Below are 22,483 nucleotides of genomic sequence, written 5' to 3'. Positions count from 1 at the left end.
TTGATTGAACGTTCCATTTCCACAAACAATCAATAACAATAACAATACTGAAACTTTAGCAAACATTTTGGTAGTCATTGTTTCAGTAGTGATAATTTTAGCTGACCCACAAGCCCCATCACTATCAAACACACAAAACACAAAAAGTTCACTTAATTGCAGAAATGATGTGTTTCAGTAGTGACGATTCTTAATGTTACACACTCATTTTCATTTACTTCAAAATAATGGGATGTAACTGCTCACCATGTGGCCAGGGGGACAGGCAAGTAGTCTCACTTCCCGCTCTACAATGTAGGGGTAGGGCAGAAACAGGGCTCTGTCAGTGGCCTAAAACTGTTTCGGCAGTTTGACAAGTTTTTTTTTTTTATTATTATTATTTAAAAATTAAACTCATGACAATTTAATCTTTTGACTTCATGTAAGAAATCATGAAGAAAAAAATACAACAAAAATTAAGCATTTTTTTCACAAGCTGAAATTTGGGGGTTTAGGGTTTGGGGCAGCCACCTCCCAGTAAATTATGATTTTGTATATATTCATTTTCTTACTATTTCAATTAATGCCTTGGGTTTAAATACATCACAACAATTATTCACTGTGGGACTGCAGATCAAACTGTTTCAGTAGAATGGTTCATATATAAGAGCATGGCTGGTTATTAATAAGGAGCTTAATACAGGCACTGGGATGAGGGCAAAGGGTTCAGTCTCTGCATGGACTGTTGGCACTGACAGTTATCACTCTCACATTGTGCCCTTGAGCAAACTACTTAGCCTCCAGTCGCTCCTCAGGTGCTGAAGCATGGAACTACAACCACACTTTGTCTTCCTCCCTCAGGCGTACATTTACAGGAGAATGTGTGCTCAGCACACTTTACCCCAGCAAAATAGAGGTTAAAAATTCATAAGCGGGTCATGTCCAGGGCAGGTTCCCAGGGAAAAGGCTGATCTCAAAGTGGTGTGAAAGCTATCGGACAGCACATTGGCCCACTTGTGTCAGGGAAATCTAAGCCTGTGTTTTTCTAGATGTCCTGATTTTTAGACTTGCTGGTAGTTCAGAAAATCTTATGGAACCCGAGGGCTGATTTAGTGAGAAACGCAAAGTAAAAATCACATTAGGCCACCAGGAAAAGATTCCCAGTTTTTTCCAGTAAGTGGCAATGGAATTTTAAGGTTTGCTGACACAAGAAGCACATTTATTCATCTTGTGTCCAATCATAAACGCACTAGTGGACAAATACAACATACTTCCAAAAGTATTCACTCGTCTGGCTTCACACACACATGAACTAGAGTGGCATTCCATTCTTAATCCATAGGGTTTAATATGATGTTGGCCCACCCTTTGCAGCTATAACAGCTTCAGCTCTTCTGGGAAGGCTTTCCACAAGGGTTAGGAGTGGGTTTATGGGAATTTTTGACCGTTCTTCCAGAAGCGCATTTGTGAGGTCAGACACTGATGTTGGACGAGAAGGCCTGGCTCACAGTCTCCACTCTAATTCATCCCAAAGGTGTTCTATGGGGTTGAGGTCAGGACTCTGTGCAGGCCAGTCAAGTTCTTCTACACCAAACTGGCTCATCCACGTCTTTATGGACCTGCTTTGTGCACTGGTGCACAGTCATGCTGGAACAGGAAGGGGCCGTCCCCAAAGTTGGGAGCATGAAATTGTCCTGGTGCTGAAGCTTTAGGAGTTCCTTTCACTGGAACTAAGGGGCCGAGCCCAACTCCTGAAAAACACCCCCACACCATGATCCCCCCTCCACCAAACTTTACACTCGGCACAATGCAGTCAGACAAGTACTGTCTCCTGGCAACCGCCAAACCCGGACTCGTCCGTCGGATTTCCAGATGGAGAAGCGTGATTGGTCACTCCAGAGAACACGTCTCCACTGCTCTAGAGTCCAGTGGCGGCGCTTTACACCACGGCGCTTGGTGATGTAAGGCTTGGATGCAGCTGCTCGGCCATGGAAACCCATTCCATGAAGCTCTCTACGCTGTTCTTGAGCTGATCTGAAGGCCACGTGAAGTTTGGAGGTCTGTAGCGATTCACTGTGATTCACAGCATCCGCTGATTCCGCTGTGTCATTTTACATGGCCTACCACTTCGTGGATACTGCCAAACTGATGAGGCTGAGGTACTGTCACGCTTGGCTCCTCCCACTCCCCATGTGCTTTTTGTTTACCTTTTGATAGTCCACATGCTTCTTTGTTTTGGTATCCCTAGTCCCCCCCCTTGTTTTGCGACTCTGCCCCTGATTGTTTTCACCTGTCCCTCGTCTTCCCGGTGTCGTATTTCAGCCCTGCGTTTGCCCTTTGTTTTCGCTGATCTTTGTTTGATGTACGTTTGTTGGATGTTTTGTTATTCTGGCCTCTGTCTTATACGTCCGTCTGTGTTTATTTTGTCACGTGCCCTCAATAAAAGTCGCTTATCTCAGCACGTGTGTCCGCCTCCTTACTCCGCGTGACAGGTACACTATACTGCACTACAGAGAGCTGCACAAAACAACAAATAACAAATTAATCTGTTTTAGTTTTAGGCCAGAATACACATTTATCACTTGGGCATGTCTATTACTGCCATTTTGCTATAATATTTAAATATAATTACACAATCAACTCCATAGCTACACCACTATTACAATCTCTTCTCTGCCTTTTTCTACTATCGTCCTCCTTTTTCTGAGAGGCACTAGTTTAGGTCTAGAGAAAAGAACTAATATCTTAACATTTAATTTGGTATTTATTTTTCTCTCTTTATTATTTATGAAGTGAATCACTTTTATGTCTGTTGTTCTCAATTTTACCGTTTCCTCTAGTGTTGAAACTCACTTGAAATACGAGACCTCAACGTTTAAAAACAGCTCGACTTAGAATTTGGTTTATCTACAAAAGTCTACATCAACCTACTGAATTTCATCTAATGAACCCCTTTGCTTTGAAGGCTGGATAAACACATTGAGGAATGTTTTCCACTCTTGCGTGAGTGGCCAGATTACACACAAAACATCTCCAATTGCAGGAGGAAACTAAAGCTTGCAAAATTGTACCATGACTCAATGATATAACCAGTATTGATGAATGCTGATGGCAGATTTTAACGCCTTATCATAAACACAGTCCTGAATGTTCCATCATCCAGACACTGGCAGTAAAAGCTTCATGCTTATTTTCCTAATGATTACTTTCAAGCCAAACATTATCAAAACATCTGCAAAGAGAAGACATAAAAGAGACAAAAACAAACACCCATCGCGAAGGTGATGCTGTTTCAATCAGACGCTGTAGTATTCCCAGGCTGTGCTTTCCTGCCAAGCCTGCCTTATTGAAATGTCACTCGAGACAGTAAAAGGGGGGTTCATCAAGTGGCTATATGGCACTCTGCCTCATATAAAAGCATAACTGACAGTCAGTAACTACCAACTGTGACTAAACGCTCTCTCAAGATGATAACAATCCTCCCCCCTGATACTCGGAGCCACTGAAGAGGTTAAAAACAACAAACCTGTCGTGAAGCCGTCCCACCATCACTGTAATTTGTGGGATGTGACTTTTGCTTAGTCTTCTAGTTCGAAGCCACGGCACCTGAATTCAGATCAGTGCAATACGGTGTATGCAGGTGGTGCATTAAAGCACTTGTCTGATAAAAATCTCTCATTTTCAAATTCACCCTTTACCTTCACTGTAATCCGGTTAAGACATGTTTGGTGTCCTAAGTTTGCTTCTGTAGCTTTGCTCTGGATTTATAGGGCTAATGTAGCTAAGCTAAAGCCAACATCATGTAAATGATCACACACTTGCCTTAAGATGACAGCACGTCAGCCAGTGTCAGAAACCATGTACACTAGTCTATGTGAGGTTATTTAACAACTCCACACAATTTCAAGCAAGTGTGTGATGATCCTCACTATACGCTTCCATTAGTCTTATAGCTTCAAAACTAATGACACACACTTTAGGCACTATACATACCTGAGCACAGGTGTGGTTGCAGGTTTTCACTGCAACCAAGCAGGAGCACAGCTTATATAATGTCTTGGTCATCTGAAGACCGAGACCTCCAGCCACATTAGTGACCCCTCTCCTAGCTGACGGAGTACATTGGGGGTAAGGGGAGAAAGAATGTGTGTCTGCATGCATGAGAAAGAGAGGGGGCCAGAGAAAAGACTGGAGAGAGAAAGAGAGAGATAAAGGGAGAGAGGCAAAGAGAGAATCTGAAAGAGGGAGATAAAGAGAAAGGTGATTAGAGAGAGAAATGGCGAGAGTGGAAACGAAAGACAAGATAGAGACCAAGAGAGAAACAGAGAGAGGGAGAGGAGCAGGGGAGGAAGAGACAGGGACGAGGGAGGGAGAGAGAAGAAAAGAGAGAGAGAGAGAATGAAAGAACGAAGCGCAGAGAGTAGAGAACAGAGAGAGGGGGCCAGAAACTAGCAGTGAGAGGAGAGGAAAATAAAAGAAAGAGAGAGGATAGAGAGGGGACGGGGAACAGATAGACAGAAAAGGAGGGAAAGAGCGAAAGGTAAGGACAGAGAGAGAGGGAGAGAGAGAAAGAAAGAGAAAGGCAAAGAGAGAAGGGAGACAGCAGGAGAGAGGAGGACGAGTAAGAGAAAAGGAAGGAAACAGAGAAGAGGAAAGAGGAACGGAAGACAGAGGAAAAGAGGGAAGGATGAAAGAAAAGCAGGAGCGAGAGAGAAAGAGAGAGAGGGAAAGACTGAGAGAATGCCCAAATGATTTTTTTTTTTCTCAACAAAAATCAGCAACACACATCCGTCCTCTCTAATACTAAGGAATTACCACATCAATCAGAGGAACACAAACGGCCTGTCCCGGTTTTCTGCATTCATGTGTGCGTTCATGTGCTTTAGCGTGTCCAAGTGTGTCCCACTTCCCAAAAAATACATATTGCACAACTGCAGCCTTTTCTCAACACTGCACTGGAAAAGTTTTGGTCTAAGTATATATCCTACTATATATATTCGATGTGCTGGTGACGCACAACGTTTGAGAAACATCAAAACCAAAGTTAAGATTGTGATCACGTCTGCAACTATAACAGGTACCATACACATCTCCACACTTTGTAAATGGTAAATCCCATTCATACAGACAAATGCACTTGTTTTCTCAACGCAGAGCAGCATAAAATATTCAACACTGCTGTCACATTTCTGAACAGGTGTGGAAAGAGTACTGAAAATTCCTCTAATTACCAGAAGTTACTTGTCTGTATGTCTGCAATCACAGTCGGAGCTCTCATGGCTACATCTTTGGAGATAACCTACATGAACAAAGCTAAACGAAAAATGGACAGTCCTGAGGTTGGTCACAGTATGTTCTGCTAGGGCAACTTAAGCTGGGCTTACACTACACCTGATTTTTCCCTTCTGGAAAAAATAAATAAATAAAAATCACAATCTACAGCAATTTTCAGGTCAGGAGCTTGGCTGGAAGTGACATGGCGTGGATGATCTGGTAGCGTGAGGGGAGAAAGGAGTCAATCAAGGAGTGATCAGAGATCAGAGGCCCTCTGATATTTTCCAACTTGTTTTACTTCTACAAGTCAGAACATTCACAAGTGCTGCAGTGTGATGCGGTCAGTGACCGCATCACCACTTCAGACCAGCTGCCCATGCCCCAGCTGCCACCACCTGCCTTGGACGAGCTGCCCACCCTACACTGATGTTCTCAGACTCCTAGTTATTCCTAATCCCAATATTACTGCTATTAATATTAGTAATATAATCACTTGTAGGTAGTTTGACCAGAGGAGGACGGGTCCCCCCTGGTGAGCCTGGTTCCTCTCAAGGTTTCTTCCTCAGCTCTGAGGGAGTATTTCCTTGCCACTGCTGCCCCTGGCTTGCCCACTGGGGGGTTTCTGTACATTCTTACAGTCCCGTTAAAACTTTGTCTTTTCCGAAATTCTGTAAAGCTGCTTTGTGACAACATCCGTTGTAAAAAGCGCTACAAATAAATTTGATTTGATTTGATGTAACTGAGCAAGTGATTCAGGCAAAGCCCACTGAGAGAACTAGAAGAGGAAAAAGGATGAAGACAGACATGTGTGCACTGCCTCGGCTGCGGAGCTGCTGGTCAGCCGGTCTGTATGATTCAGAAAGTTTGGTGAACATTCTCAGTTATTGTGTGTCATAAAATCTGTGCAATCAGTTGTGAACTTTTATCTGTTTGATTCTGATCTACATAATTTGGTGCAATATTAAATAAATGCTACAACTTTCATGTTTAACCTCAGCAGCTGAGCTTTTCAGCAGCCGTGTGAAAAATTCCTGATTAATGAACCAATAGGAATGTTCTTAAACCGCTTGGAATCATATCATGTTGCATTAACTCAAACTAAAATGTAAGAATGTTTTAGCCTTCTGCTGTAAAGTTGCCATTTCACAGATAATAATATGACCACTAATCAATGAGCAATGCATAATAATATATATTTTCTGGTTTGGTTTGGGCCAAGATAACGCATCTTTCTGTGTATTGTGCAAAGCACAATGTTTCACTACGCTGCCCATTAGGGCTGTCACGATAACTTGATTAAATTCAATTACTCAATAAAAAAAATAATGAATACTCACCTTGTCAATTAATAATTATGGCATTCTAATTACCTTCCAAACTGCAGACTTAAGCTAATTAATTTAGACTGAATAACTGGTATTAAATTACAAAAAAGCACAATGTTAGCGCATCTTTTTAGATGTGGTCTAATGGTACTAGATAACAAAAAGAAAAATATAACTGATAACACAATTATAGCATTTTCACGAAGCAGATTCATGTTAATAGAATGCACTAAATGAGAGAGGGGGGGGGTGAGAGAGAGTGAGAGAGAGGGAGAGAGAGAGTGAGAGAGAGAGAGAGAGAGAGAGAGAGAGAGAGAGAGAGTGAGAGAGAGGGAGAGTGAGAGTGAGAGAGAGTGAGAGAGAGAGAGAGAGAGAGAGAGAGAGAGAGAGAGAGAGAGGGAGGGAGAGAGTGAGAGAGAGAGAGAGAGAGAGAGAGGGAGAGAGAGAGAGAGAGAGAGAGAGGGAGGGAGAGAGTGAGAGAGAGAGAGAGTGAGAGAGAGAGAGAGAGGGAGAGAGAGAGAGAGAGAGAGAGAGGGAGAGAGTGAGAGAGAGAGAGAGTGAGAGAGAGAGAGAGAGAGGGAGAGAGAGTGAGAGTGAGAGAGAGGGAGAGAGAGAGGGAGAGAGAGGGAGAGCGTGAGAGAGAGGGAGAGAGAGAGTGAAAGGTCGCTGTAGGGTGTAGAGAAGCTGGGCATTGGCTGTGTGGTTATGATTCAGGCACCAAAAGCTGAGCTGTGAAGACGCTGCTACTAATTTGAATCACACACACACACACACACACACACACACACACACACACACACACACACACACAGTAATGTGCAAAAGCAGAGAGCACCCTTCACTGATGTACTTTTCAGTCAAAATTGTCATTAAGAACAAATGATTCATTTACAGGAGCTACTTCTATGGAGAGTCTGTTCATTATTCCACTGAGAGAAGACAGGATGACAGGATGAGTCGCTGTCAAGAAGCTCTTACTGAGAAAAGGACAAAAAAGAAGAACATTTGCTAATCAAACAAAGAAGCTGCTTGTGTTTTCAGAACAATGGACCGACCACCCAGAGCCCAAACCTCAACATCAGTGAATGGATTGTGAGTTGAAGAAAATGCAACCAATTTCTAAGACTGAACTTTAGAGATGTGGAAAATATCCGTGCAGATTGCTTTGAAAAATAAAAGCAAGACTCCTGAAAACAATGAAAGCTGCACTTTTCTATTAAAATGTTCTCTGCTTTTTCCCATGATGCTGATAAACGAATAACTTACATACATGGCTGTTTTGCATGGAAATAAATAAAGGATGGCACAGTACTGTATACAGACATGCCTACACACACACACACACACACACACACACACACACACACACACACACACACACACACACACACACACACAGCACAAAAAGCAGACACAGTGAAACAGCTTATACAATGGATTTCTGGACTACCACTGAAATCAAATCAGAAGACACTGAGACGACCTAGAGACACACACACACACACACACACACACACACAGACTGCAGGCTATACAATCTAGACATATGCACGTAGACACACAACCTGTCAGAAGAAATTTATTTTTGAACATCATTTGAGTGTCACAAAAAGAAATTTCAGTCAAATATGAAAAATACCATTTGAATGCAGCAACATTCGCGTGAGTAATGTCAACTTTTCTGGCCTGCTGACTCTTCTGACATAACTCCAGGTCTTCTGACATAACTCCAGGTCTTCTGACATAACTCCAGGTCTTCTAACATAACTCTAGGTCTTCTAACATAACTCTAGGTCTTCTAACATAACTCCAGGTCTTCTAACATAACTCCAGGTCTTCTAACATAACTCTAGGTCTTCTAACATAACTCTAGGTCTTCTAACATAACTCCAGGTCTTCTAACATAACTCTAGGTCTTCTAACATAACTCCAGGTCTTCTAACATAACTCTAGGTCTTCTAACATAACTCTAGGTCTTCTAACATAACTCCAGGTCTTCTAACATAACTCCAGGTCTTCTAACATAACTCCAGGTCTTCTAACATAACTCCAGGTCTTCTAACATAACTCCAGGTCTTCTAACATAACTCCAGGTCTTCTAACATAACTCCAGGTCTAATCCTATTGTGCTGTGTAGACATACTAGTTAGAATATTGTTAGAATATTACTCCGTTAAAAATTAAAAATATACGTGTCTACAAAATATACTTGTCTCAATTTAAACACACTCAAGCGTGTAAACACGTATAAACAATAATGTTTTACTAGGCAAGTTAAAAGTGATGGTGGTGTGTGATGAGGAGAGTGAGCGTGGTAAGAGTCCTCACACACAAACAAACCAGCACCACTATGAGCACTTTCACTTTGCACTGATATGAGTTGAGCTGGATGTTTAAACACCAAACTGACTGGCCAATGAAAAACAAGTAGAAAGTATTTCGGTCTCTTGCAAATGTAAGTCAAAGTACAAGTTTTCTGTTTCTCTAATACTTGAGCAAAGTACAAATCGTCCAATTACTATAAAATAATAAATGTACAATTACTAACATGCCTGTTGGTTGCTAATCAGACTAATTAGTAAGAATACATATTTTAATAGAGACTGACTTCAAAGCAATCAGCAGTGATTCATCTCCTACTGTTTTCTCTTACAGTAAAGTATTTCAGAATCTCTGAAAGACTCTGTTTGGGTGTTAATGTGCAAAAACATTTTTATTATTTGGTTATTTTTTAAGAACACTCAATGTTGGGCACGGGTCGTGTGGTTGTGATTCAAGCACCAAATGCCATTATTATTAATGACATAACTAATTGCTTAAATGTCACAGTCTCTATTGTGTACTGGCCATTCAGTGGCAGCTCAGAAATGACCAAGGACACTCCTGCTGTATTAAAAGCTTAACACTTCTCGGAGCAAGTACAAAAACAACAGCAAGGAATGAATCACCGTCATTAATTTCATAACATTTCACATCATATAACTAATACATTGATGGCCGTCCAGTAATACAAAGAAGGCACACTGTCATAGGAAAGATCGACACATGAGGACTAATTTCACTAATAAACGTGAAATGGCACAACTGTGTTCAAATTCACAAGCATGATGTTCAGTAATAAACATGTCTAAAATATGTTGTCAATACAAATAATGATCGTTAATTCAAAATGAAAGCCTACTCCAGATTTTTTGATATAAATGTACTTACTTTGCTAGTCCTTACGCTGTTAGAAATACAGGTACTCTGCAGGTACATTTTTTGTTAATCAAGGTACAAACCATGTAAATGTGTCCTCAAAGGTACAACAGAGGTTTTAGGGTCCAACCGCGAACCTTATGTAAGTTTCTCCCAGTGGAAAAGTGCATTTACACACCTTTTCATCACCTAATGTTTTAAAACAGAGCAGTAAAATAAAAAGCCTGGAGACGAGACGAGACGGGCTGCGTGGAGTCAGTACCGCTTAGAAAATATCATTTCAGTGGATTATGGTGCAGCTATGTTCCCTGACTAAAGGTACTGAGATGTACCTTGGAGGGTACCACCCCAGAGACAAGAGGGGAACTGCCCCAGTGACAGTTTCATGCCTTTATTTCTGGGAATGTACTTTCATTTTTTCTTTTTGCTGCTATATTTTTTCTGCCTAGTATTGCTTGTTGGCTTTTTTTCATGGGGGTGGAGGATGGGGGTGGCTGTGGACACCTGGTCATGACTACGTGTCACTAAGTTAAGTGATACTTTTTTAATCCCACAAACGGGGAAGAGCAGCGGAGCGGTGGGCAGCCCTATCCACGGTGCCCGGGGAGCAGTTGGGGGTTAGGTGACTTGCTCAAGGACACCTCAGTCATGGACTGTCGGCATTGGGGATCGAACCGGCGACCTTCCCAAGATTTGTCGTCCAATAGCCAGTACAGGTAAACCCCCTGCCTGATTTTAAGAAGAAATATTCAAAAATACTTCAAATATAATTGGTTACTATATACATTTAATTATCAACTATTTGGAAACACCAATAGAAGTGCAAAGCCTTTTTTTAAACAAGAAGGTTTTGTACCCTGCTCTGTGATTTATGAGTGAAAGCCGTCTTCTACAGACATTTACCCACACACCCTCACCGAGATAAGCGCCACTGCATAATCAGCCATTTACTGTGGGTAAATGTCATTAGCAAAAGCAAGAAGAGCTTATAGCTGTGACAACGGCCATTTTTCATAGTGGGTGACATTCACAGGCAGTGGCAGGACAGCACCTCACCACAGTATGGTAACTATAGATTGTTCTGCAGAGCCTACTGGGACAAGTGGAGCAACACTGGCCCCCTGATTCATGTGCTCTGTAGAGACAGAGGAGTGAATGCCATCTCTTTGAATACAGGAGGTCTGTGTCTATGGGCAATTTCTATATGTGGGTGATGTAAACTGTAATGTATTCGCTTTGAGTGGTAAAAAAGTGCCATGCTTGCCTATATGGGTAAACGAAATGTGCTGTTATTCAAATGTCTCTGAAGCAATGAATAAATATAGGTTTGGTTTCTATTTTTCCTCACTGCCTGATGAAAAGGGACAATCTGGCTGTCAGTCTGCAGAGTGGGAGAAGGCCGAATACTAGTGGTGCTTGATTAGTATCGAATCAGTCAGGACTGGAAATGATTTTCACGTCCAACACATGACAACTGATTCATTTTTATTTGTCCGATCCATGTTGCCATTTTATGACGTCTATAGATGAGAGACATAAACAGATGTCAGGGTCTCTGTAACACTGAGCGAAACAACACTGTGCAGAAATCAAAAATCGCCCTTCATTTATTTTCCATTTTTCAGCCTCATGGAAAACAATATTCAACAGAAAATTGACACTAAATATCATACCCACTGTGTCCACTCTGCCTTCATTACAGCTTCCAATCCTTTTGAGAGACTTGCTTTCAGTTTCTTGCTTTCAGAAAATCCGCAGGTATGTTTTCCCACACCTCCCAAGTTCAGTCGTAGAAGTTGGTTGCACTTACCGTTGCTCATGGTGCAAGCAACACACTTTTAAATCTATAAAAGATCATTTTTAATGAAATTTAAATGAAGGGTGGTGCAATCACACCAATTAGTTACACTGCTGGGTGTGGTGTAACCCCCCCCCCCCAATTAGTTACACTGCTGGGTGTAGTGTAACCCCCCCCCCAATTAGTTACACTGCTGGGTGTAGTGTAACCCCCCCCCCAATTAGTTACACTGCTGGGTGTAGTGTAACCCCCCCCAATTAGTTACACTGCTGGGTGTAGTGTAACCCCCCCCCCAATTAGTTACACTGCTGGGTGTAGTGTAACCCCCCCCAATTAGTTACACTGCTGGGTGTAGTGTAACCCCCCCCAATTAGTTACACTGCTGGGTGTGGTGTAACCCCCCCCCCAATTAGTTACACTGCTGGGTGTAGTGTAACCCCCCCCCAATTAGTTACACTGCTGGGTGTAGTGTAACTCCCCCCCCCCCCAATTAGTTACACTGCTGGGTGTAGTGTAACCCCCCCCCCCCCCCCAATTAGTTACACTGCTGGGTGTAGTGTAACCCCCCCCAATTAGTTACACTGCTGGGTGTAGTGTAACCCCCCACAATTAGTTACACTGCTGGGTGTGGTGTAACCCCCCCCCCAATTAGTTACACTGCTGGGTTTAGTGTAACCCCCCCCCAACCCCCCCCCCCCAATTAGTTACACTGCTGGGTGTAGTGTAACCCCCCCCCAATTAGTTACACTGCTGGGTGTAGTGTAACCCCCCCCCCCCCAATTAGTTACACTGCTGGGTGTGGTGTAACCCCCCCCCCCCAATTAATTACACTGCTGGATGTAGTGTAACCCCCCCCCCCAATGAGTTACACTGCCGGGTGTAGTGTAACCGCCCCCCCCCCCCCCCCCCCCCCAATTAGTTACACTGCCGGGTGTAGTGTAACCGCCCCCCCCCCCCCCCCCATTAGTTACACTGCTGGGTGTGACTGATATATTTTTACAGGCTATAAGAACTATATAGTAAGAACTATATAGTAAGGCATTCTATGTCTTCTGTGAAAATACATTGCTGCTCCTCTGAACCCCTGAAGTTTGCAGACGGCCAGGCCTACCCTGCGGTCTGTGGGTGCATTCACTGCTTTTAAAACAGAAGCTTTGGTCAAAATACAAGCCAAAGGCTGGTTTAGCCGACAAGAGAAGAGAATCACAATCAGTCCACCTCTACCACACACACACAGATGCACACACAATAAGCTGTCAAGGCCACTCACCGGGGTGTCCAAATCTTCAGCCAGCACTGTGGTGACTATGGTTCCTTTGACTGCATTGGGTGCCACCATGCCTCTGTACACCGTCTGGCCAAACACGGGCGAAAAGTCATTCATGTCCTTCGCCAGCAAGAGAGAGAAAAGAATCAAACCCAGATTAATGACGCTTTCATACAACAGTAGCCTACCAGCCAACACCCCCCACCTCCTTTTAAACCATGCTGCATTTGCAACTCTTGGCCGCCCTGTGCTAGCAGGACCCCATTAGCCGGCTCATCCGCTGCACTAAACAAAAATGGCATTTATTCAATAGCAGATCATGAACAGCATTAAGGATGTGACACGGCGCTACATGCCCAGGGACTCCTTTCCCTTTTTTCTTCCCCCCTTTCTAAAACTTGGACGGGAGATAATTGCGGCCTTTGAGAATGTGGCGAGAAAAAAAAAAGAAAAGCCAGTGGCACGAGAAAAGAGAAGACAAAGCAGAAGCAGCGGCTGAGCCAAAAGAAAAAGAAAATGAGGAGGCAGGAATAGCAGAGGACATGACTTCTCACTATGAAGTTTTATTTGTGGAAGAGTCGGACGAAGGAGCCAGGAAGTGGTGTTGAGATGAATACTGATGGAGCCTGGCCGAGGAGCAGCCTCTCGCCTCCAATCCAGCACGCTTCCCCGAGTCCAAGGAGAGGCCAGCATGGTTCAGGTATCCAAATTACACCCCGCCGTGGCTCCTCCCGCAAGAGTCGGGTTTATTCAAGGATGTCCTTGGGACGAGTCTGGGCCCCGACTAATAAAACCTGAGCTGTTTGCTTGCGCATCAAAAATGAAGGGAAGTATTGAAGAAAGCACGTTGGAGCCAAATCACTTCTTTTACACCCGCATCCCGACATCTACAGACGCCATGTCCCAACAGGAATGAGAAGTAGGAAAAGGACAGTACAGCATACATAGCATGTGGTGTATTATACCGAGGATAGCTGTAGATATACAGCATACAGGGCAGTGCATGGTGCACAGTGCACTCTAACATCTGATCAAATGACTGACACCTCAATTATTTTAACTACCCACTTTTAAAAAGCATGTAAACTCACAGAACAAGCCGGCCAGGTCAAAGTACAGCCTCCACACAGCGGGGTTAGTTTATACAGTTAATACAGTATTATTAGTAGTTAGTAGTAGTTATTAGTAGTTAGTCATTTTGGAAATAGGAGGTGTTATTCCAAAACAATTATTCCAAAAAAAGTTGGTATTTTTATTAATGACTTCACAGGATAAAAGTCAATGGAACCAGATTTTTTTGGTCAAAATTGAATTATTCATTAACGTTAAATTTGATAGTCTCTTTTAAACAGTCACACTCATTTTGATGATTTTTTAAAAATGAATTTAGACATAACATCAGACTTTTTAGCGACAGTAACCAAAAGCCCCTCACTCTGTTACAATTAACCCTGCCTGTATGGTCATTTCTAACATTTGCATTCACCCCACTTTTGACTCAATTGTTCACAAACAATAAAGCTTATATTTTCATTTGTAGCAGAGATCTGTTTATTAGCTCCTGTTTTCCATCTGCAGACCTTAGGCAGGTAAACGCAACATTAAAAATGACTGCAACATACTTAATATCGTACGAATACAGAGACAAACATGATAAAACCTCGGAATAATCTTCACGTGTCTTGTAGCGCGTACACCTAGAAAAGTACAGAAAGCCATGTTGTTGTTAGGCTTCGGATGATAGTTTTCCTCATCAGGACCATACCCCGGGGGCCCTATCATGTCTTAATCATTCTGATATTACGAAGGCTCCATGCATCAGGTAGCACATTCATCGCCGGCCCAGACTCACAGCTTTCTCATTTTCCACAGCAGCTAATTATCAATTAGCTGCGCCATGCAAAGAGGGAAAATTAATAAATAATCCCAGAAGCCACGCACAAAAACAATTAACTGTTCTTTTGAGACTCAGAGGGGACATAATATACTCCCTGCCTCCTTGCGTGGTGCTACTTAGTGAACATGGTGAGGCAAAACCTGCTCGTTTGACAAGCCTTACAGAGCGGCTGTTGAGGGAACTTGAAGAAAAGGCAAGAAACACTTAAAAAATGGGAATAAAGGCAAGTGATGCAGTAAATTACAGCGGGGCATCTGGCAATTTACAGACTGCCAGCTCCAAAATATGCTTCGGAAGCCGTCACGGACGAGCTTTTTCTAAGCTAATAATGGAGCTAATCATGTTTATGGGCGACAAGGCAAAGCGTTTTTTTCGCACTCCAAGATGATAGGAAATGAGTGAAGGTCCCACGGTTCCGAGGAGTGAGGAAATTAGCCAGAACAACCTTCGCGGAATATCAGTCCACTTCAGCCGCTTGACACATATCACAACAGTGTTCTCTTTCAGGAGCTGCCATTAGACCAGCAGCTGCCCTTCACTGAAGGCTAATTGGCATTCACCCTGCAACTGGGGTTTAATCTTCGGAGCCTTTATGAAACAGGCGGCCGTGCTGGGGGAATTTTACTAAAGCCGAATGGCCATACATGCACGGCATATAGCAGCAGCGCTTTACTGTTATACGGCATATACAGTCTGCCAGGCAGTGGGCATTAGGGCTGGATAAACGAAGAACAAGACATGAATGATTCACCTTTTAGATAGTCTAAAAAAAAAATGGAGAAAGGAGAGCAAGTCTGGGAAATATTTGGATCCATGTTGTCCAGTAGAGTTCAAATGTTTGGACACAACTACACACCTCAATTAAAAAAAATATCATACCGATGAGCCAAAACATTATAATCACTCACAGATGAAGCAAATTAGGCTGATCAACATGTAAGAACTGCATATGGTAAGGTCTGGGGTGTATTAGTAAACAAAGAGTCTAACCCCCACTACCCCTCTCTACCACCCTCAATGGGTGCACGTGCATCCGACCTGGACCTTGAAGCAATGGAAGTAGAGTTTCGGGTCTGGAGAAGTTACCTGGAGAAGTAATAGCACCAGGATGATGGGGGAAGATAATGAGACAGAGGAGAGATTGTGAAGCTCTAGGCAATGTTCTGTTAGGAAACCCTGGGCCTGGGCATTCATGTGGAGGTCAATTTGACACAGGCCACCTGTATCATTGCAGACCAGGTAAATCCCTTCATTGCAATGGTATTCTGTGTCTCAGCAGGATAATGCACTCTGCCACGATGCAAAGATTGTTCTCCACTGGTTTGAAGAACATGACTCTATAATCCTAAATCTCACCTGTTGGATGTGCTGGAACACCAAGTCTGATCTGCTGATGCTCCACCTTGGAATTTACAAGAACTTACAGGCACGTTTTGGGGCAGTCGTGGGCTGGAGGTTAGGGAGCTGGCCCTGTGACCGGAAAGTTGCCGGTTCAATCCCCAGTGCTGACAGTCCATGACTGAGGTGTCCTTGGGCAAGACACCTAACCCCCAACTGCTCCCCGGGCGCCGTGGATAGGGCTGCCCACCGCTCCGGGCAAGTGTTCTCACTGCCCCCTAGTGTGTGTTCACTAGTGTGTATGTGGTGTTTCACTTCATGGATGGGTTAAACGCAGAGGTGGAAGGGATTTGAGGGGTTTGAGGGATTAATAAAAAAAAGTATCACTTAACTTAAAGCTTTGGCTCATCAGTTTACAGGTAAGTTCCAGGTAAGTTAAGACAGGAGCATGTTCACCACATTGCCTTTCCATTTAACAACACTTACTAATCATTCAGGGACTGAAAATACCAACTGATTCGGTTTTGAAGGTGGAATTTTTCTTATTCTTCCGTGATACGCTAAATACGTCTTGAGCTGCGCAACCACGTGCATGTCAAAGTACTGCAAGAGGTGACATCCTTCACAAAAGCATGCCTGTTTTTAATGCAGTCCTGGGGGATAGAAAGTCACGGGTATTAGCTTGTGGTTTTCGGTTTTGCCCCTTATGTGCAATTTTCTCCGGATTCCCTTAATCTTTTGATGATATCATGCACCACAGAGCAGGCGTGTCAAACTCAACCGTTAAAAACCACATAAAAAAATCTCAACAAATCCATGAGCCAGAGAACGACCCTCTTCTTCTCCGCAATTTTTCTGATGCCGCTGCTGTCTGTCCAACACTCTGATTCTTGTTCATAACAGTACTTAACACGGTATTTTTCATTACAGCCACAGCATCTCTGCAAACAAGACAGATCCTCTTCTTTCGGCTGCTCGCTTTAGGGGTCACCACAGCGGATCATCTGCCTCCATCTTGCCCTATCCACTGCCTCCTCTACTTTCACACCAACCATCTCCATGTCCACCTTCACTACATCCATAAACCTTCTCTGAGGTCTACCTCTTCTCCTTCTACCCGGCAGCTCCATCTCCAACATTCTTTGCCCAGTATATCCACTATTCCTCCTCAACACATGTCCAAACCATCTCAACCTGGCCTCTCTGGCTTTATCTCCAAACTGCTCCACCTTCACTGTCCCTCTGATCTGCTCATTTCTAATCTTGTCCAGCCTGGTCACTCCCAACGAAAATCTCAGCATCTTCATCTCCGCCACCTCCAGCTCAGCCTCCTGTATTTTAGACAGAGCCACAGTCTCCAAACCATGCAAACAAGACAGATATTGGAAGTAAAAAGGTGTTTGAGCTCCCACCCGTTTTGAAATCCCCAGTGCTCACTGTTCACTTCTCACTAACAGTGAAGTAGGTGTATTTTTATTTTTGTAGTGTAGTGTTTATATTGTTTGGGGCTAGTGTGTCTGGTGATGTGACTGGCATGATAGGACTGAGGTGTAACCACTGTCCCACAGATCGCTGCTATGGGAGGGGGTTGCAGCGCAGACCTGGTCCATGGCCTTCTGTTTGAAACATGAGAGTGAAATACCTAAAATCCTTGTAATACTCGTCAAACAATGTGAATGAATTCACTGTGAATCAGGGACTGGATTATTCACTGATGCATTTTTTTGCTAAGTGGCAAGCCTTGAACAAATTCTTCCTCATGAATGACGAAGCCTTTCCTGTACGCTCCTTTTAGGCTCAAGCACGACTGTGCATCACCCGTTTAAGTGGTTATTTGAACATTTTACAGCATTCTTTGTCTTAAACTGCCCTTAAGTATAATATGAATTTATAATTACACATAGTTTCTTATTTTAACATTCTCTTACCATTATGGTGACAGTTACAGTGGCTAAACCAGGTGGCATGCTCCCACCGCTGTCCACTGCCTCCACCACAAAAGTGTGTGTGGTCCCCTCAGGTGCGAGCTTCTCAAAGTCCAACGTATACAGCACCCTCAGCTCTCCTGTAACAGGGTCCAGCGCAAACAGCTCCCTGGCCTCCTCTGTTCTGACGCGGTAGGTGATGTTGGAGTTCAGGTCTGCGTCCGATGCCTTCAGGAGAAGAAACCAGGAAAGTGTGAGCGATATCTATTCAGCAAGAATAGGTGTGGTTATTCATATATATCGATACTCTAATTCATCCGAGTATTTGTTAACTTAGTATTTGTTTAAATGAATAGTATCTTGTAGGTTTCAAATAAACTGTGGACTGAGTTTGCAATAGAACAGAAGTTCAAGGCACAAGCAGACTAAGCGAAATGGAAACATTGAAGCAGAAATAAACTAAAAAGCTCAAAAGTTTGAAACCGATGTTTTTAACAAGATAAACCAATTTGGTTGTAGCCAAGTGTATTAAATGAATTCAGTAGGCAAGTTCTGTGCAATTTCATAGCCGCCAAATGATTAGCAGGTCACTATTTACTTCAGTTCAGCGAAGCTTCACATCTAAAATATCTACAAATGTTTTGTTACCTAATACTTTTGCAACATCTGGCTTCTTGCTCATTAAAGCATCTTCTTTCTTTCAAAGAGCAAGTTTTGCCAAAAGATGATTCGAAAAGGTGGTTAATCCCTAAACTGGCCAGAGCTTACTGGCAATGCCAAAGTTTTATCACACATATCTGTAATATTTGCACCGTCCCTGTGGTTACTGCATAATAAGCTTTAGCATCTAATAAGTCTGGAATTTTAAGGGGTTAAAAACACCTGAAAGGTTTGAATGCTGATGAGTGCTGGTGGATAAAATATGTTTTTTTTTTTTTTTTTGTCTGCTTATTTTAACTGTGTTTATCCGGAACCACGTACAAGAACAATAATCCCATTTGAGAAAAGATACTTTGCACCATGGTTAGCTAACAACATAATGTCCAGGCTGAAGTCCCTGGCCACGTAAATACACAATTGATTCAGAAGACACAATGGAAACCATAAAAAGTGAGGTAGTGCGTTTGTTCAATTTGTTTTGCAAGGAAAAAAAAGAAAATGTGTCGCATGTTCAGCCATTGGAACCTGACAAAGAAAATCTGTATTTATTTATTTATTCATGCATTAAAACCATTTCGAAAAGCTAGATGTTCCCCATCGTTTCATGCAGCTTTACACCGTGAGACCTGATTTCACTAATGAGCTTAGCTCTCTAACAAAATAGTGGAAGTAATTAGAGATATCAGGTGGCGCTCTAGCAGGATTGGAACAGGAACACCTGCAGAGTCGAGTGATCCTGACATATATAAAAGCTTTCAAATGTCTCTTACGCACAGCATGACACACAAATACCTGGAATAAATGATTTTGACAAGGACACACCGAGTGATTGATGCAAGGTGCTACTTTTCCGTATTACCGTGTTCATCGCCACAGCCTAGCTGAAGAATTGTTACTCGGGTCCAGTGAACGTTTTTCATATTACTAGACGGTTGCTGTCACGGTGCAAAGGCAACAGCATCAATTGCGACTTGTGTTTCTGTTTAGCCTGTGACCTCACACTAGGGCTGCACGATAAAGACATAGAATATAATTTTTGATAAAGCTGTTGGGTATCAAAATGACAAAATGAGAAGCAGTAAATTATTATTAAAACACTGGACGTAGCAGATCCCTTTAAATAAATGCCCCAGAAAAGCACCTAAATCAGCAAGCACATTTATGTGCACTGTAAGGTTGTACATGGACACACAGTGTCGCTGATGTGAAGCACCAATCTTATGAAGTAGAAAACTTGTTGGGCTTCTATCGCTACATTCTGCCAGTCTAGCAGCCCATAACAACGTGTTTGTCGCAGAATTCATTGCCATAAAAAAATGTGCAAAATATCAGTGCAGATTGTGCGGCCCTACTTCATAAACAATCAATCATTGATACATGTGACCACGTCACTGCTGTATATCCCATTACACATATATGCAGCAACACTCAGTCTACAGTCAGTAATTACAAACTTGCAAAGTGCCTTTATATGGCAGGTGTACCTGATAAAATGCAGGAACAAGCAGTCGGTTGGTGTTACAAGCTAATTTTGCTCAACTAAGCTCTGAATAGAGTAATGAACAAACAGAAGAGTAGTGGACATACTTCCGAGTGATAGGCACACAAGTTTCTGGCACCTAAATACCATTTCCATTGTGTAAAATATTCATAGATTGTCACAAAAATGTATTTAGTGTAAACCTTTACAGGTGCGGGTCGAAACTGGGAGGTGCCAGATTCAGATACACCCTTTACACTTGCAACTCAGCCTGCACCCTCAGCATCCTGCTGTTGTGGGTTTCCTCCCTTTCAGTCACATAAAAAGTGGATAACTCAGGCTTTTTAAAGAAAATTGCTTTGATTGTTGAAATGATTGTTGCGCTGACTAATGATTGAAAATGGCACTGTTAGCCAGTCATCACTGTTATCACACCAATTCTCTCTCCAATGCAGTAAGACACAAGAAAATTCACAACTCATGTCGCTGGCTCAAGTCCAGGTGCCAGAAGAAAGTCTCTATGAAGCGAAGAGTCCAGGACATGTACTACAGAGTGTGCATGCACCACTGAGCAAATCCTATTGAAATTAATAGCCACTAATGACTCTCTCCAGCTCTTATAATACCTCCATGGATAAATATGAGTGTGTGTGTGAGTTACTGAGTTAATAATGCAAGGCTCTGCATCTAAAAAGGTAGTAGTGAGGCAACATAGTGCAATTAATGAAGTAACGTGGGTTTAAAAAAACCCTCTGCGATTCTCAGTGATTGCAAAATAAGAGAGAAGCAGTACGGTTCTCAAATACACCTGCAATTTCGGAGTGACAGATGTAAAACATACAAACAAAAAAATACAAAAACTTTGTTTTACAGTTCCGTTAAAACATATGATCAGCCTTTCATTGACTTTTTGGTGTCTTTGATCTCTCTGTGATGAGATGCAATGAGTGTCTGCATAGGAACAGTGGTTTTAGTATTCACACTAAACACTAACATATTAAATGGTTAACCGAGAACTGATAAAACCTGTGCACATCACGATAAAAGAAGATAATCCTTTATCAGTCTCACAAATGAGCAAATATACCAAGACTATGAGGGTATAGCCCTGCTACATCTCCCAGAATTGCCTAGAAGGACAGAGGTCATTCAGTGCTGTGTGTGTGTGTGTGTGTGTGTGTGTGTGTGTGTGTGTGTGTGTGTGTGTGTGTAAGAGAGAAAGACCAGCGAGAGGCCACTAATCTGTGAGAGAGATAAAGCTGGCAGTAAGGCCTCCCAGTCTGTGTCATTGGAGGCCTGTCACTGATGGGATGATAGCTTTGTCAGCGCAGTGCAAGAAGAAACACACCCACGTACTCCACGGGGCGATTCTAGCAATTACACACCTGTGGTAGCTCACCGAAGCCTCAACTCACACAAACACACGAACAAAATGAGGATTTAAAGCCCCAAATGAGGAGAGCAGTGGCTGTGTGATGTGGATGCAGCAGCACAAATAAGATAACGAGCTGAGATATTATAGACACAGTAGGAAATAATGAACGCCACAGTGGCACAGTTTTCCAAGAAGCAGAGTTTAACAGGTTATACCCCAGTGAGCCTCGGATGGTACTGATAAAATATCACACTACTTTCCAAATATATCGCAGTGTCAGATGTAGGGCTGAAAGCTTTGTTACAATCGCGTGTCCTGATTTTACTTGAGATGGCGCAAAGTATTAAGGCTACATGGCCCCCAAACAGAGTCTTATATAGGAAAAAAAAAGAAACGGCAAGACGGCTGCACAAATGACCAAAGAAGCCCACAGATGCAGAGCTGGACGAAGGACACAAATCATGTACCTGAGTTAAAGTAGAGACACCCAAGGTAAATATTACTCCAGTAAAAGTAGAAGTTCCTCCCTTTAGACCTCCACTTGAGTAAAAGTACTAAAGTATTTACCTTCAAATGTACTTAAGTATGAAGTAAAAGTACTAAAAGAGTAATTCTGGCTCTGATGTCCTGTTATCATTTTTATAACCAGACTGGCTTCATGAACTCATTTCATAAAAACTGGCTTTAAACTCAGGATCACAGATGAGCTCCTTTACTATGTTGATCTGTAGGCGTCTGTTCATAAACATAAACCAGCCCAAACTAATTTACTATAAAATGAAAGTGTTTGTATGAATTCAGAAAAAAAGAAACGCGTCAGTCTCGACTGCATATGTGGACATATTTCTATATTGTGGTGTTTTTACAGGTTAGGTTAGTTCATCATTGGTGCTCTGGCTTTGCGCTTCTTTCGTTTTGACATGTTACGTTTTTATACACACAGAAACCAAAAGGAACGACAGATTTC

General features: G+C 42.6%; 1 protein-coding gene across 5 annotated transcripts in view; it reads right to left on the bottom strand.

The window, feature by feature from the left end:
• The window catches only part of pcdh15b (protocadherin-related 15b), a 323,144-nt gene that overhangs the window by 105,001 nt on the left and 195,660 nt on the right, over positions 1-22,483 (bottom strand). For all 5 annotated transcript variants that reach the window (XM_037544214.1, XM_037544216.1, XM_037544217.1 and 2 more), the window contains exons 21-22: positions 18,005-18,229; positions 12,845-12,961 (exon numbers count right to left, since the gene is read on the bottom strand). In XM_037544214.1, the coding sequence (XP_037400111.1) occupies positions 12,845-12,961; positions 18,005-18,229 (342 nt within the window). The remainder of the gene's footprint in view (positions 1-12,844; positions 12,962-18,004; positions 18,230-22,483) is intronic.

Source organism: Pygocentrus nattereri, chromosome 13 (assembly GCF_015220715.1).
Source record: "Pygocentrus nattereri isolate fPygNat1 chromosome 13, fPygNat1.pri, whole genome shotgun sequence".
NCBI classification, from domain to species: Eukaryota; Metazoa; Chordata; class Actinopteri; order Characiformes; family Serrasalmidae; genus Pygocentrus; species Pygocentrus nattereri.
This window is presented reverse-complemented; position numbering and strand designations above follow the sequence as displayed.